This window comes from Papaver somniferum, unplaced genomic scaffold, assembly GCF_003573695.1.
Source record: "Papaver somniferum cultivar HN1 unplaced genomic scaffold, ASM357369v1 unplaced-scaffold_35, whole genome shotgun sequence".
NCBI classification, from domain to species: domain Eukaryota; kingdom Viridiplantae; phylum Streptophyta; class Magnoliopsida; order Ranunculales; family Papaveraceae; genus Papaver; species Papaver somniferum.
In genome coordinates this window covers 282,556-296,836 of record NW_020645971.1, presented here as the reverse complement: position 1 = coordinate 296,836, position 14,281 = coordinate 282,556, and the positions used below count along the sequence as shown (strand labels likewise).

At 35.6% G+C, this 14,281-nt stretch overlaps 1 protein-coding gene and 1 long non-coding RNA gene across 8 annotated transcripts; one reads left to right on the top strand and one right to left on the bottom strand.

The window, feature by feature from the left end:
- The first annotated feature begins 1,018 nt into the window (after positions 1-1,018).
- Positions 1,019-4,058, top strand: LOC113342152. Of its 7 annotated transcripts, none has more exons than XR_003356442.1 (8): positions 1,019-1,154; positions 2,104-2,194; positions 2,329-2,444; positions 2,557-2,612; positions 2,696-3,009; positions 3,320-3,463; positions 3,559-3,661; positions 3,765-4,058. It is a non-coding gene; the product is annotated as an uncharacterized LOC113342152 (long non-coding RNA). The 7 variants fall into 7 exon arrangements; XR_003356440.1 differs by having other exon boundaries at positions 3,761-4,058; XR_003356441.1 differs by having other exon boundaries at positions 3,740-4,058.
- Positions 4,059-10,223: 6,165 nt separating this feature from the next.
- Positions 10,224-12,185, bottom strand: LOC113342187. Its single transcript, XM_026586811.1, has one exon. It carries the CDS (start codon positions 12,183-12,185, stop codon positions 10,224-10,226), a length of 1,962 nt encoding a protein of 653 aa, XP_026442596.1.
- Between the last annotated feature and the right edge of the window lie 2,096 nt (positions 12,186-14,281).

Below are 14,281 nucleotides of genomic sequence, written 5' to 3'. Positions count from 1 at the left end.
TAACATTTTTCTTTCTTTGTATGTTCTTCACATTCCATGTTCAAAAAAATATTTTCTACTTGGATATGATCTCTCTCATTCGTAAGTTTAGTTGATCATATCCACTTTATTAGAAGATTGGATTTTATGTAATTCTTCTGATTAGTATAAATTTGGAAAATTATGTCTGCGATAAATATTGATTCTCAACTGTCTGTTTCAAATTCACGGTCATCAACTTTTTCAAGTATTGGTTGTTATTGATAGTTACTAAAAAAAAAATTATTGCAGTTGTCATGGCAAGATTAACTTTACTGAAAATGAAGGATGAGTCGGTTCCTAATATGGGTAAACCTTTTGAACTTTCCCACTCTCTCTTCTTCACCATGTTTAAACAAATTATCCGTTTTTGAGATATACCCTGTACCCAGCTGGTGAAAAGTTGAGGCATAATAAATGTTTTCTCTAATTAGTATATTTGAATCAGCTGTTTTGTAGAAATTTTGAACCAAAAGATGTAAAAACTTTAAACTTCTAATAACTCGGAGTTGTAATTGTTTATCTTTGGCTTTTGTTGTACGCAAATGACAAGGCGAAGTTCTCAGGGGCTCTATCCCTTTTAATATAGGAGGACAAAGAAATCCGAGTTGCTTATTTTCAGCTGAGTTGCCTTATCCAGGCTACTACTGCTAACCGTTTTTTCTCGAACTTTTTGGTTTCTTGGTTTAGATATATTTTCTACAGGTCAAGAGAGATAATTTGGACTGTGAACATATTAGGAATAGGATATGTAAAGTTGACACGTAGATGATAACAAGAATCATGAACTAAGATGCTAGAAGATTAAACTTTTATAACAAATACTGATGTGTTGTGTTTTCCTGTAACCAGCGGTGCTGACTCTTTCACGGCAAACTATTATCCCCTCATAGTTAAATTTAGACCAAATGCTTCAAAATGAAAGGACAATAATTGACTTGAAATGAAAACTTAGTAGCATACATGAAAGCATGGTATCGTCTATTAGTATCAGACGTCTACTCTTTTGGATATATTGGTAATAGGCTTGCAAGCTCAATGTAAATACAGGGTAAGCGCAACGCAGTCTCCAATTGATGTAGAGGCTATATTGATTGTGTCAGGGACGTGCAGATATTGCGTTGTGTTCTGTGTTGGTAAGGTTTTGTCAAGATCTTGGTTATGTATTTTGTTGCGGCAATGTTGTTTTTTCCGTCTAAGGTAGCTATTCGTGTTTTTGCATCCGTCATAAATTCAACATTTTCATATGCAGGGATGTTTAAGTGCCGGTATATTAGTTTTTGATAGCTATCAAGATTCTTTAAATTGGATTCCCTATCTGAAACAAACTTATTCCATTCCTGTTTTTTTTTTGGTGATTCTGGAAACTCAAGTGTGGTACGTGGTTAGTGGTGCATAAGAGTCTCCGATATTACAATAGGCAGGTTTGCCCATCTGGGTCCATGCATAGTACGTTGTCTTGATAATGTTTTTTTTCTTTTTCTTTTCTGCATCATTTCAGATTATGACATTCAAATGAGGAAAACAAGCTCAATTAGATTTTTTTTTTTGACTGCTTTTAGTTGAAAATGTTTTAGAACTTTGGAAAAGTTTTATCTTTTGATTCTCAAGTATACGCGTCATTTTTGTAATCTTTTGAAATATAATAGGTGGGATTTAGGTTACCGAGGAGGTTAATGGGTGTTCTGAAAGTGAAAACTTTCTTTTGTTCTGACAGATACCTGCGCATGGTATGAATTATCATTTTTGGCTAATAATCATACAGTTATTTCATCATGGGTGGTTAGTATTCCACCAATAATCATACAATTGGCTTTATTTTCTTTTTTTGATCGATTATCATCGTCATTATTTGTGAACGGAGGTTAAATTTCGTTCAGTTTTTGTTGTTATGGATGTATATGTTCTTTGGTTTGGATTGTAGTCGAGAGTGTAAGCCTAATTTCTGTTCTTACGGAGATCCATACCAGTCAAATAAAAGAATGTTCTTTTCTTATTGTTACACCTGATTTCGAATCCATCTATTTCTTTTCTTAAATACTACAAAACTTTTTCTTATATATTTGATTGAATTTTTGGATGCAGCGTCTTACTTTGATCATCCAATGATGAAGTGTTCGGTTGTGACAAAAGGCTTCTGATGGAATGTCACCAAATTTTCTATCACAATATTATGGTAAATACTATATGACTTTCCATCATCTCTAATTTAACTGCTTCAAAAAAAAAATATCTCTAATTTATTTTTTATTTTTGATGTATATTATTTATCCACGTTTTTCAGATTCTTAATTTGTTTTATTGTTTCAGTTCAGTCCTGTACCTTTTCCAAAGTTCAATTTTGGGGAGTTCCCGAAAAACAGGTTGTTGATTGGGAAGAAGTGCGGGATATGGTAATTGTGATATGCTACCTGCCAAATGAAAAGGTTTTCTTCGTATCGTGGTACCTTCAATGCAGTTATTATATTGGTTGTATAGTTTGAATTACCGTTGCACACTTGCACTAGCTGTTAATTATGCAATGTTCTTTTTTCTCAGAAACCACAAGTTGTTGGTGCCAAATAAAGGTCGCTGACTTTATGATAATATCTCAGGTATATCAGCTTCTACTTATCAAATTGGTCAACCCATGTGATATTACCTGCTGACAAATTAACGGGAAATGTCAATGTGACAGATATTCAAAGAAAACCAGTGGCCATGTATGTGATTTGAATATCACGATTCTTTTATGCTTCAGGAATATTTCCCATGTTATGCTTCTGGTAATGGTTTAGAAGACGGGGTTGGTGATTTCATGACGGGTGTAGAATGTAAAGGAGGGACGCATAAGAGTGCACGATGGTGGCTTCGCAAAAATAGGAGTGCGAGGTATATGAGTATACGAAGGTGGCTTAACAATGGTTGTGAGAGGGACATGAGTATGCGCTGGTGGCTTAACACCGATATATAGTAGGAAGTACAAGAGTGTATGATGTTAGCTTGGCTACGGTATGGGAGATAGATGAGTATATGATGGCTTTAGTAGGAGTTGGATTTATAAGTGTATACTTTGGTGGTTTTTCATTTGGGCTATGTTGAGTTAATCTTTCCGGCCTCTAACTTATGTTGTAAAATATAGATGTATCCCTTTAGCTGTATTGAGTCACACATGCTTACTTTCAGACTTAGACAAAGAAATTAAACCTTATGCCTATGTGAGTTCTTCACAATGGCCACATATGATATTTAATTTTAAAGTTCCGCATCATTCAGTATTTTTTCTCAATCCCTAAACAGAAAGATGTTTTTTTTTTCTCAGTCCGGGAATGGGAGAGACATTTCCAAGGTTACAACTTGGGGTAATTGGTGAACTAGCACTTGCAGTTCCATCTTCTGTTGCTATTGTAATATGCAACAAAACTTCAATGAGTAATAATGCATCTCTTCAGAAGTTAGTATCTAGGTATGTCATCTTACCAGAGTATGAAGCAAGAGGTGACCTTACTAAATGTCAGGACTTTGTTGTGATACTAACTGTATTTGCATTCCTGCTTGAAGAGGTATGCATGAAGATTGATTTGGATGCGACCAAAGGAAGTTTATTTCATGGAGCGAAGAGATCTCACTTATCGAGACTTCAACAAAAAAAATATATTGCTAGGTGAGGTCAATATGACTAACAATCACGGTTCTTTGAGAATGTCTTATTAAATTAATTCTTATCTAAATTTCTAATCAGAAAATCTCCGTAATGTTCAAGGCAGAAGAGCAACGGTATTTACCAAGATAAGGCAAAAAAGCTAATCGAGGGAGCTTCAGATAAGAATTCTTTTATATAAATATTTGGTAACGTGATGACTTTAACACTACAATATGGAAATCGAAACTGCCATTAGTAAAATGTAGCAGAGCGTTAGATACAATATGTTCTTGCTATACCCCATGTTATTTTTTTTTTTTGATCGGTAAAATTAAATTGAAAAGAAAAAGAAAAGATTCACGGAAAGTGAACGCAAAGTTACGGATACAAAGAGCTTGCAACAACAATGCAACGAAAGTACGCCAACTAAATTTAGCCTAACAGAAAAAAAAAATTGTTGATTCATGGTGGTTCGAATACTACCATGAATAGTTTCTATCTTACCTCAAATGGTAGAGCACATGGTATTTATCATGCAGTTGTGGGTTTGACCCCCACATATGTCATATTAATTTCAATAGTACATAGGTGTATATGGGTATATGCGCAAAAAAAAAATGTATTGGATTGTTCAAGGCTCTCTTTTGTATAATTGCAAGACTCAAGGTTACTCATTGAGCCATATTTGGGATTTGTTGATGCCTTCATGTTTGCATATTCCAAACTTTGGTGGTATGAATTGTATGATAGACTGCTTAAAAACATATTTAGTTAACTCCTTAACTCCTTCCAGGCCATAAGATGTCCAACACTGAATAGTTATGCTTTAAGGTGAAATAAGAAAATATCAGTCATTGCATTTTGGATAGTGTCTTTTTTTTGCTACATTTGTTGGAGTCAAATATTAAATTTTGCACTATATATGCTAAAACGTGCATCAAGTTGATTTTCGGCTTCTATTAAATACTAACATTCGGTGATTGACACCTTTAATGTTGCAAATTCACATGATTGACACCTTTAATATTGAAAATTCTTTTTGGTAGCTTTTCCGGCTGGTGCACCCAGTTGAATATTTAAAAAAATTGTGATGATTAAAAGAGAAGGCATCTCATAGATCGGGGTTTGACCTCCTCTTCACGTTATCGTTAGTAGCTATGTGGAACCAATAAACTATATTTATTTGTGACGTTGTTCCTAAAAGTTTTATTGGTAAGTGGGAACATAAATCTATTATATATAGCAACACGGTTTTTAACCATAAATATTATTAGACGATAAAATCCTTATAAGCAAGTAATGGAGCTCTGCCTCAATGTGTTTTCCAAGCTCAGGGAAGTGTCCAATAGAACCTTCGTTTACGTTAGAGTAGTACAAATGCTACAACTGTTGACTTTACTAATGCATATGTTTTTCTTTAGATTTTCTGTCTGGATGTAGATGTTTTCACTATACCTTTCAATGCATTATAAAGTCCAAAACTTCCTATAGACGAACATATTTTTATTCTTTTGACTGATCCGAGTATGGTAGTTTTCCGATGCATGTAAAAGTTGTCTCCTGTTATAAACTTATATCATCTGTACTTAAGCACAAGTCATATTTTATTGTTTTCCATAAAGAAAAAATATTTCCCATGATCGTCTTAGGTGGTTTAAACCAAACCCAAATAATTTAAAAGAAATCAGGTGCTTTGTAATTCTCATGTCTTGATGGTTCGTTACAAACAATGGTCGATTATGATGGTGATCGATCAACCAACAACATTTGAGCTTGGCTACGATTCGAACAAAGTTTTGGCAATATCAATAAACTATATAGAGTTGATATTCCATTAAGATTAAGCCTTTCTAACAAAAAGTTCTTTGGTTGGTAACTTAAAATTTCATTTATACTTTCGTCATATCCAAGTCCTTTGAAACTATACAATAACATAGTTTGATTGTTAAAAAAAATAGTTTGATTACTAAAGAGTATCAAACTTTCCTACCCGTTAAAAATAATCTGACAAATCAAGAATTTTTTGAAATGTTTTACTGCATTTGGGTAACGGGTGCGGGGCGAAGCCCCCCACACCAATCGACAATTCTCATCAGACCCGATGCGTAGCACGGGTTACATACTAGTACAACTCTAATACTAGTTCAAAACCAAAACTATCTATTGTTCAATTTCTCCAACTTTATCCTATCATTTGATCAATACACAAACCATTCATTCTAACAAAATTCTACAAATTAATACAATTGTAATTTAAGCCTACCTGTAATAGCAATTACAAGCTTTACCCTAGAGAAGTTCAACTCAACACCTTCATCTAACCCTCATTTCAGTCACCACAGTTGTGACTTTACCCTTGCAACAACATCTTCAACATAAATAAACACAACCAATCCAACAGCTATGAGACCCCCACTACCGGTCTCAACTTCATCTGCTACGATAATTGAATTACAATTCTAAACACAATCTCTTCACATCTATCACTTGTATTCAACCCAATATTCATCTTCACAAACAACACCACCATATCCATCTTAACCATTTCAGTACCACCAGTTAACTCCTAACATTCATCTAAAACATCAATTCATTCATAACTCAATAATAATGCCTCATTTCACCTTTTAACTGGTTCACATCAATGCCAGTTTCAAAAGCTCAACTCCATATTCACCACACACATCTCAAATCACAAGATTATTATCAATCACAAATATTCAAACAATAACTTTACTATACTAATTAAAAAATCTAATTACCTCAGATTAGGTTTGCTCGGCAATTCGAAATCCAACTCTCTCTTATTTTATCTCAATTCAGAAACTCCTCTCAAGAACATTATCCAATCATCTGAACCAATACTTGACAACCTTAATCTTCGTCAGTGGTTCTCAGAAAACCCTAAAATGATTCTCATTAACCACTACCCCTTGCAGTTACAACCCTAAGCAACAACCATTACAGTTCATTACCAACCCAAATAGTTACAACTGTAACTCAAACCCATTAATGCACCATTAAATCAATCATCTCCATAGAGTCTTCCTTGTCTTGTAAGAATCAAGCATAATAAAAATATTATTGACTATAGTTCATTCATTCTATAATTATCTTAAACATCCATTTAGAACAGTTTGATCCAATATCTTATAACTTCAACAGTTCAACGATTCATCATTCAAATAACAAAATTAAAGCAATTAAAAGCTTACCCATGTACCAACATCCACTGAATTGGTTTTTCCCCAATTCATTTCTACTAAAACCCTAGAATTATCGTCTTCAAATCTTGAACTTAATCACTACCATTAATTTCGTCATCTGAGACTATATTTCACATGCAATTCCACTTTAAAATGCCTCTTTTTATCATTCTCTTAGAACACCAATTTCATCTTCTATATTATCCATAAGTTATTCTTATGAAACCCTAATTCAGAAATCATCATAAAAACAACTTCTAAACTTCAATTAAACGACAACCAATTCTTTCTTTAACGATTAACAACTATGGTACCATCATCTTCTAATGAGAATCTTGTGATTCTAATACTTGATAAACCCAACTTAGTTCAATCCCCTAACCCATCATCTTCTAATTCTTCGTTGAACCTCATATGAAACCCTAACTTTCTGCTTATCTTCAGTTTATCGCTGCTTTTACTTTTCTTGCACAACTCATAATACCACCAGTAACAACAATCAAACCATGATGTTCCTCCCTAAACCTCTCGACCTCACAACCTGTTAGTGTACTAGACTTCTAACACAGGATGTCAAGCAAAAACTATAAGAACCAGGTAAAACCCTTTTTCTTTGGGGTTAGGAACCAAGAACGAAGGCAAGTAAATAACTGAGTTTTCTTAATTGAATGCTGAATACAATCGTTAGCTAAGTATTTATATCTTAATAAACTTCAGTAGCAAGCAATGCAAACTAGGAAACTTATACACACAAAACTAATAAAGAGAAGTCTAACTAAACCAGGAAACTAGCAGACTAAAATAAGTAAAGAGTATTTAAGGAAACAGAGAAAGGTGTTGGTGTCGTAACATCCCACCACGCCTGAAAAATGGCTTGTCCTCAAGCTACAAAATCTGGAAAACGCATGAGTAACCCATCCGCATCTTCCCAAGTAGCATCTTCCACAACACGATCTTTCCAATGAATCAACCATTGAGTACCAGCTTTGTTGTCTTTCTTAAATATTTTTCGATCAAGAACAGCAGCAGGTTCCCACTTATCATATTCGATGATAGTAGGTAAAACAGTCTCAATAGTAACAGAAGACCCAAGCTTTAACTTCAGTTGTGAAACGTGAAAAACTGGATGAATACGACTTTCTGCTGGCAATTGACACGAAAAGGAATATTCGATGAATAGTAGGTTCCCACTTATAAGCAACTTCTCCAATGCGTTCAATGACACGAAAAGGACCATAATACTTAAGAGAAAGCTTGATGAACGGTTGAGCAGATACTGATGATTGTCTATAGGGATGCAAACGTAAAAATACCCAATCACTGATGTTAAAACTCCTTTCGGTATGATGAGCATCAGCATAAGTCTTCATCCGAGATTGAGCAGCTTGAAGATGAAACTTAGGTATCTTTAGTGTACGATCTCTAGCTTGTAACATTACATCAACATCATGCACAGTTGTAGAACCAGGAAGATAACTAGAGATTGTTGGTGGAGTTCTACTATACACAACTTGGTATGGAGACATATTAATGGCAGAATAGTGACTGGTATTATACCACCATTCGGCCCATGGCAACCACATTACCCATTCAGATGGTTTGACACTTGCAAAACACCTAAGATAACATTCTAGAGTTCGATTAGTTACCTCGGTTTGACCATCTGATTGTGGATGGTAGGCAGTGCTGCGACATAGTTGGGTATTATGCATTGCAATAAAGTCTTCCCAAAAATTTCTCATGAATATGGGATCACGATCACTAACAATAGTTTTCGGCATTCCATGCAGACGAACGATTTCTCGAACAAAAATGGTTGCAATGTCAGCAGTTGTATATGGATGCACAAGAGCAATAAAATGTGCATATTTTGACAATCTATCAATCACCACCAATATTGAAGTTTTACGGTTGGAAGCAGGAAAACCATCAATAAAATCCATTGACACATCTAACCAAATATCAGCGGGAATAGGCAAAGGCTGTAACAATCCTGGTGGTGATACGGCTTCAACTTTGTTCCTCTGACAAACATCGCAGTGAGAAACAAAATCTTTAACTGACTTTTTTAATCCTCTCCAATAAAAATTATGTTGAATTCGTTTGTATGTTCGAAGGAATCCAGAGTGACCGCCTAAGGGAGTAGAATGAAACTCATGTAAGAGTTTAGCACACCGGTCAGATGTTGGTTTGACTAATGTGTCCCTTGTATCTTAAGACATCATTAAGAAGAGAATAATTTGGCTTACATGAAGGATTGTGCCGTAACTGTTCAATTAAAGCTCCTAATTCTTGATCACCATTAGTCTCTTGAATGATTTCAGTAACCCCTGTAAATACCGTAGAAGTCATAGCATTGAATGGTAAACCAGGATTTCGATCAAGGGCATCAACTGCAATATTTTCTTTCCCTTTACGAAAAATTATTTCATAATCATATCCAAGAAGTTTAGAAACCCATTTCTGCTGCTCAATTGAGGATATACGCTGGTCCAAAAAGTACTTCAAACTATGATGATCAGTGTAAATTTTAAAATGCCTTCCCAATAAATATGGTCTCCACTTTTGGACTGCAGACGCAATTGCAAGCATCTCCTTATCATAAATAGAGAGATTAAGATTCTTACCTGCCAATGCTTTGCTACAATAAGCAATTGGTCGACCAGTTTGCATTAAAACAGCTCCCAAACCAGTTCCTGATGCATCACATTCTAGATAAAATTCTTTTGTAAAGTCAGGAAGTATCAAAACAGGTGTAGTTGTTAATGCATGTTGCAATGCTCGAAAAGCAGAAGTAGCTTCCTCAGTCCATAAGAATGCGTCCTTTTTCAACAGCTGTGTTAAAGGTGCACATATCTTACCAAAATCCTTTACAAATTTTCTGTAATACCCTGCCAATCCAAGAAATCCTCTTAGACTTTTAACTGTAGTAGGTAGTGGCCAAGAGAGTACAATGTCAATCTTATCTTGCTCAACTGCAACTCCGTCAGAGGAGATGACATGGCCAAGGTATCCCACTGATGGTTGTGCAAAAGTGCACTTTGATTCTTTAACAAATAGTTGATGCTTACGAAGTAGTTCAAACACCAAAGATAAGTGTTTAATGTGATCTTGCATATTGGAGCTATAGATTAATATATCATAAAAAAAACGAGCACAAACTTCCTCAAATATGGTCTGAATATATGATTCATCAATCTTTGGAATGTAGCTGGTGCATTAGAGATCCCAAAAGGCATGAAAAGAAACTCATAGTGACCATCATGAGTTCGAAATGCCGTTTTAGGAATATCAGGTCCATATAAAAGTATTTGATAGTAGGCAGAACGTAAATCAAGCTTAGTGAAGATAACAACACCATGCAGTTCATCTAACAATTAGTCTACCATAGGAATAGGATAACGATCTTTAATTGTCAACTTGTTTAAAGACCTGTAATCCACACATATTCTCCATGACCCATCTTTTTTACGAACCATTAATATGGGTGAAGAGAATGGACTAGAACTTGGACGTATGAAACCATCTTGCTTGAGTTCCGAAACAATCTTCTCAATCTCATCCTTATGAAAATGTGGATATCTATATGGACGAACATTAACATGAGAAGAATCTGGTAGTAATGGAATGCGATGATCATGTAGTCTTGTCGGAGGAAGAGAAGTTGGTGTTGCAAACACATCTTGAAAGGTAGATATCAACCTCTTAATTGCATGGTTTTCAATTGAAGGAGTAATTAATGCAGAATTATGTACTGCAGTTAATTGTAGAAAGAACCCATAAACCTCTTTACGTAGCAATTTCTGCATGGGAGTAGTATCCAAGAACATCATTGCAGAAGAGTTATTACCAACTAGTTGAATGTCTGCGCCGTCATATTTAAACTTCATTAATAATTTTTCAAAATCCCATTGAATAGGTCCTAACTTGCGTAACCATTGAACCCCTAAAACCGCTTCGCATCCACTAACAGCCAAGACATGGAAATCAATTGAAAATATGTGATTCTGCAGTTGAATTGGTATGTTTACACATGTTCCTTGAGTGTCTATATGGCCACCATCACCCAATGTAACACTAAGAGAAGTATCTTTGGATTGAATGTGATAACCACATTGTTTGACAAACGATGGGTTAATAAAATTGTGAGTAGAACCAGAGTCTACTAGAATTGTAATTGGATTGGCTTTAGAAAAACCTGTAATACGCATTGTAGTAGGAAAGGGAGAACCAATGAGTGAATTCAGAGAAATAGAAGGAACATCCTCAACCTTAGAATCATCCTCCGCTGAATTATTAACTTCAGACGCAGAAAAACAATCCACAGCGTGTATGGCAAGTTCTGTTGTAGGTTCCTCAATATCCAAGATAGTTAACTGAGGATTAACACATATATGATTTGGTCTGTATGGCTGATCACACTTGAAGCAAATACCCTTAGTTCGTTTTTCTCTTTGTTCTTTTGGTGATAATCTCCTATAACCCTGAGGAAAAGTTGGTTGTTGTTGTTGAGCCAGTTGAGGTGTAGTTGGACCTCTGAATGGAGGTGGACGATATGATGGTCTGGGAACAAACTTGGTAGCAGCGTAAGCTTCTTCCTGATGTATTGCCTTAGTATAGGCCTCATCCAAGGTTTGTGGTGCAAGCAGTTTAACAACAGACCCATTATGGGGTTTAAGGGATCGAATAAAACAACTTATCAAATAATCTTCTGGAAATTCAACAAAATTCAGTAATTTTTCGAACTCAGAGATATGTTGATGAACCGTACCTTTTTGCTCCATGGTGCTAATGACTAGGCGAGCATCAACAAACTTTTCAGGATTAAATCGAGCACGAATTAAGTTGCAGAATTCTAGCCATGTTGTCACAACAACTCTGGTGCGCTTCCATAGATACCAAATATTGGCCTCTCCTTTTATATGTGCACAAGCAACAATGATTTTGAGAGCATCAGAGTTGTTATATACACTAAAGTATTGGTCACCATTGAAGATCCAGCCATCAGGATCCTCACCATTGAAAGTAGGAAACTTAATATTAAATGAATTAGGTCGCAGGTGTTGATTACCCAGAGGTGGTGGAGGAGGTGCAGCGCCATTATTTGGATGATTGGGAGGGAAAAATTCTGTAAATAGAGTACGCAAGGATGTAGTGAGCTTATCAGCAAAATCAATTCTTTCTTGTTTTTTACGCGAAAGTCTTTCGGCTGCCTTCTGATTCTGCGTATTCTCATCAAGAACATAGAAGTTGGTGATAGTTTCGGTAAGAACATCCAACTTGTCCGCAACACCAGTAATACTATTTTGTAAAGCAGTTAAATCATCAGTATAAGTCATCTTGAAGGAAAAAAAAATTTGGTGTATTTTTGATTGAAAACGGCTCTGATCCAGATGTTAGGGTACTAGACTTCTAACACAGGATGTCAAGCAAAAACTATAAGAACCAGGTAAAACCCTTTTTCTTTGGGGTTAGCAACCAAGAACGAAGGCAAGTAAATAACTTAGTTTTCTTAATTGAATGATGAATAAAATCGTTAGCTAAGTATTTATAGCTTAAGAAACTTCAGTAGCAAGCAATGCAAAGTAGCAAACTTAAACACGCAAAACTAATAAAGAGAAGTCTAACTAAACCAGGAAACTAGCAGGCTAAAATAAGTAAAGAGTATTTAAGGAAACAGAGAAAGGTGTTGGTGTCGTAACATCCCACCACGCCTGAAAAATGGCTTGTCCTCAAGCTACAAAATCTGAAAAACGCATGAGTAACTCATCCGTATCTTCCAAAGTAGCATCCTCCACAGCACGATCTTTCCAATATATCAACCATTGAGTACCAGCTTTGTTGTATTTCTTAAACATTTTTCGATCCAGAACAACAGCAGGTTCCCACTTATCATATTCGGTGATAGTAGGTAAAACAGTCTCAATAGTAACAGAAGAGCCAAGCTTTAACTTCAGTTGTGAAACGTGAAAAACTGGATGAATACGGATTTCTGCTGGCAATTGCAACTTACAAGCAACTTCTCCAATGCGTTCAATGACAAGAAAAGGACCATAATACTTAGGAGAAAGCTTGGTGAACGGTTGAGCAGATACTGATGATTGTCTATAAAGCTGCAAACGTAAAAATACCCAATCATTGATGTTAAAACTCCTTTCGGTACGATGAGCATCAGCATAAGTCTTCATCCGATATTGAGCAGCTTGAAGATGAAACTTAGGTATCTTTAGTGTACGATATCTAGCTTGTAACATTACATCAACATCATGCACAGGTGTAGAACCAGGAAGATAACTAGAGATTGTTGGTGGAGTTCTACTATACACAACTTGGTATGGAGACATATTAATGGAAGAATGGTGACTGGGATTGTACCACCATTCGGACCATGGCAACCACTTTACCCATTCAGATGGTTTGACACTTGAAAAACACCTAAGATAACACTCTAGAGTTCGATTAGTTACCTCGGTTTGACCATCTGATTGTGGATGGTAGGCAGTGCAGCGGCATAGTTGGGTATTTTGCATTGCAATAAAGGCTTCCCAAAAATTGCTCATGAATATGGGATCACGATCACTAATAATAGTTTTCGGCATTCCATGCAGACGAACGATTTCTCGAACAAAAATGGTTGCAATGTCAGCATCTGTATATGGATGCACAAGAGCAATAAAATGTGCATATTTTGACAATCTATCAATCACCACCAATATTGAAGTTTTACGGTTGGAAACAGGAAAATCATCAATAAAATCCATTGACACATCTAACCAAATATCAGTGGGAATATGCAAAGGCTGTAACAATCCTGGGGGTGATACGGCTTCAGCTTTGTTCCTCTGACAAACATCGCAGTGAGAAACAAAATCTTTAACTGACTTTTTTAATCCTCTCCAATAAAAATTATGTTGAATTCTTTTGTATGTTCGAAGGAATCCAGAGTGACCGCCTAAGGGAGTAGAATGAAACTCATGTAAGATTTTAGCACACCGGTCAGATGTTGGTTTGACTACAATGTGTCCGTTGTATCTTAAGACATCATTAAGAAGAGAATAATTTGGTTTACATGAAGGATTGTGCCGTAACTGTTCAATTAAAGCTCCTAATTCTTGATCACCATTAGTCTCTTGAATGATTTCAGTAACCCCTGTAAATACCGGAGAAGTCATAGCATTGAATGGTAAACCAGGATTTCGATCAAGGGCATCAACTGCAATATTTTCTTTCCCTTTACGAAAAATTATTTCATAATCATATCCAAGAAGTTTAGAAACCCATTTCTGCTGCTCAATTGAGGATATACGCTAGTCCAAAAAGTACTTCAAACTATGATGATCAGTGTAAATTTTAAAATGCCTTCCCAATAAATATGGTCTCCACTTTTGGACTGCAGACACAATTGCAAGCATATCCTTATCATAAATAGAGATAT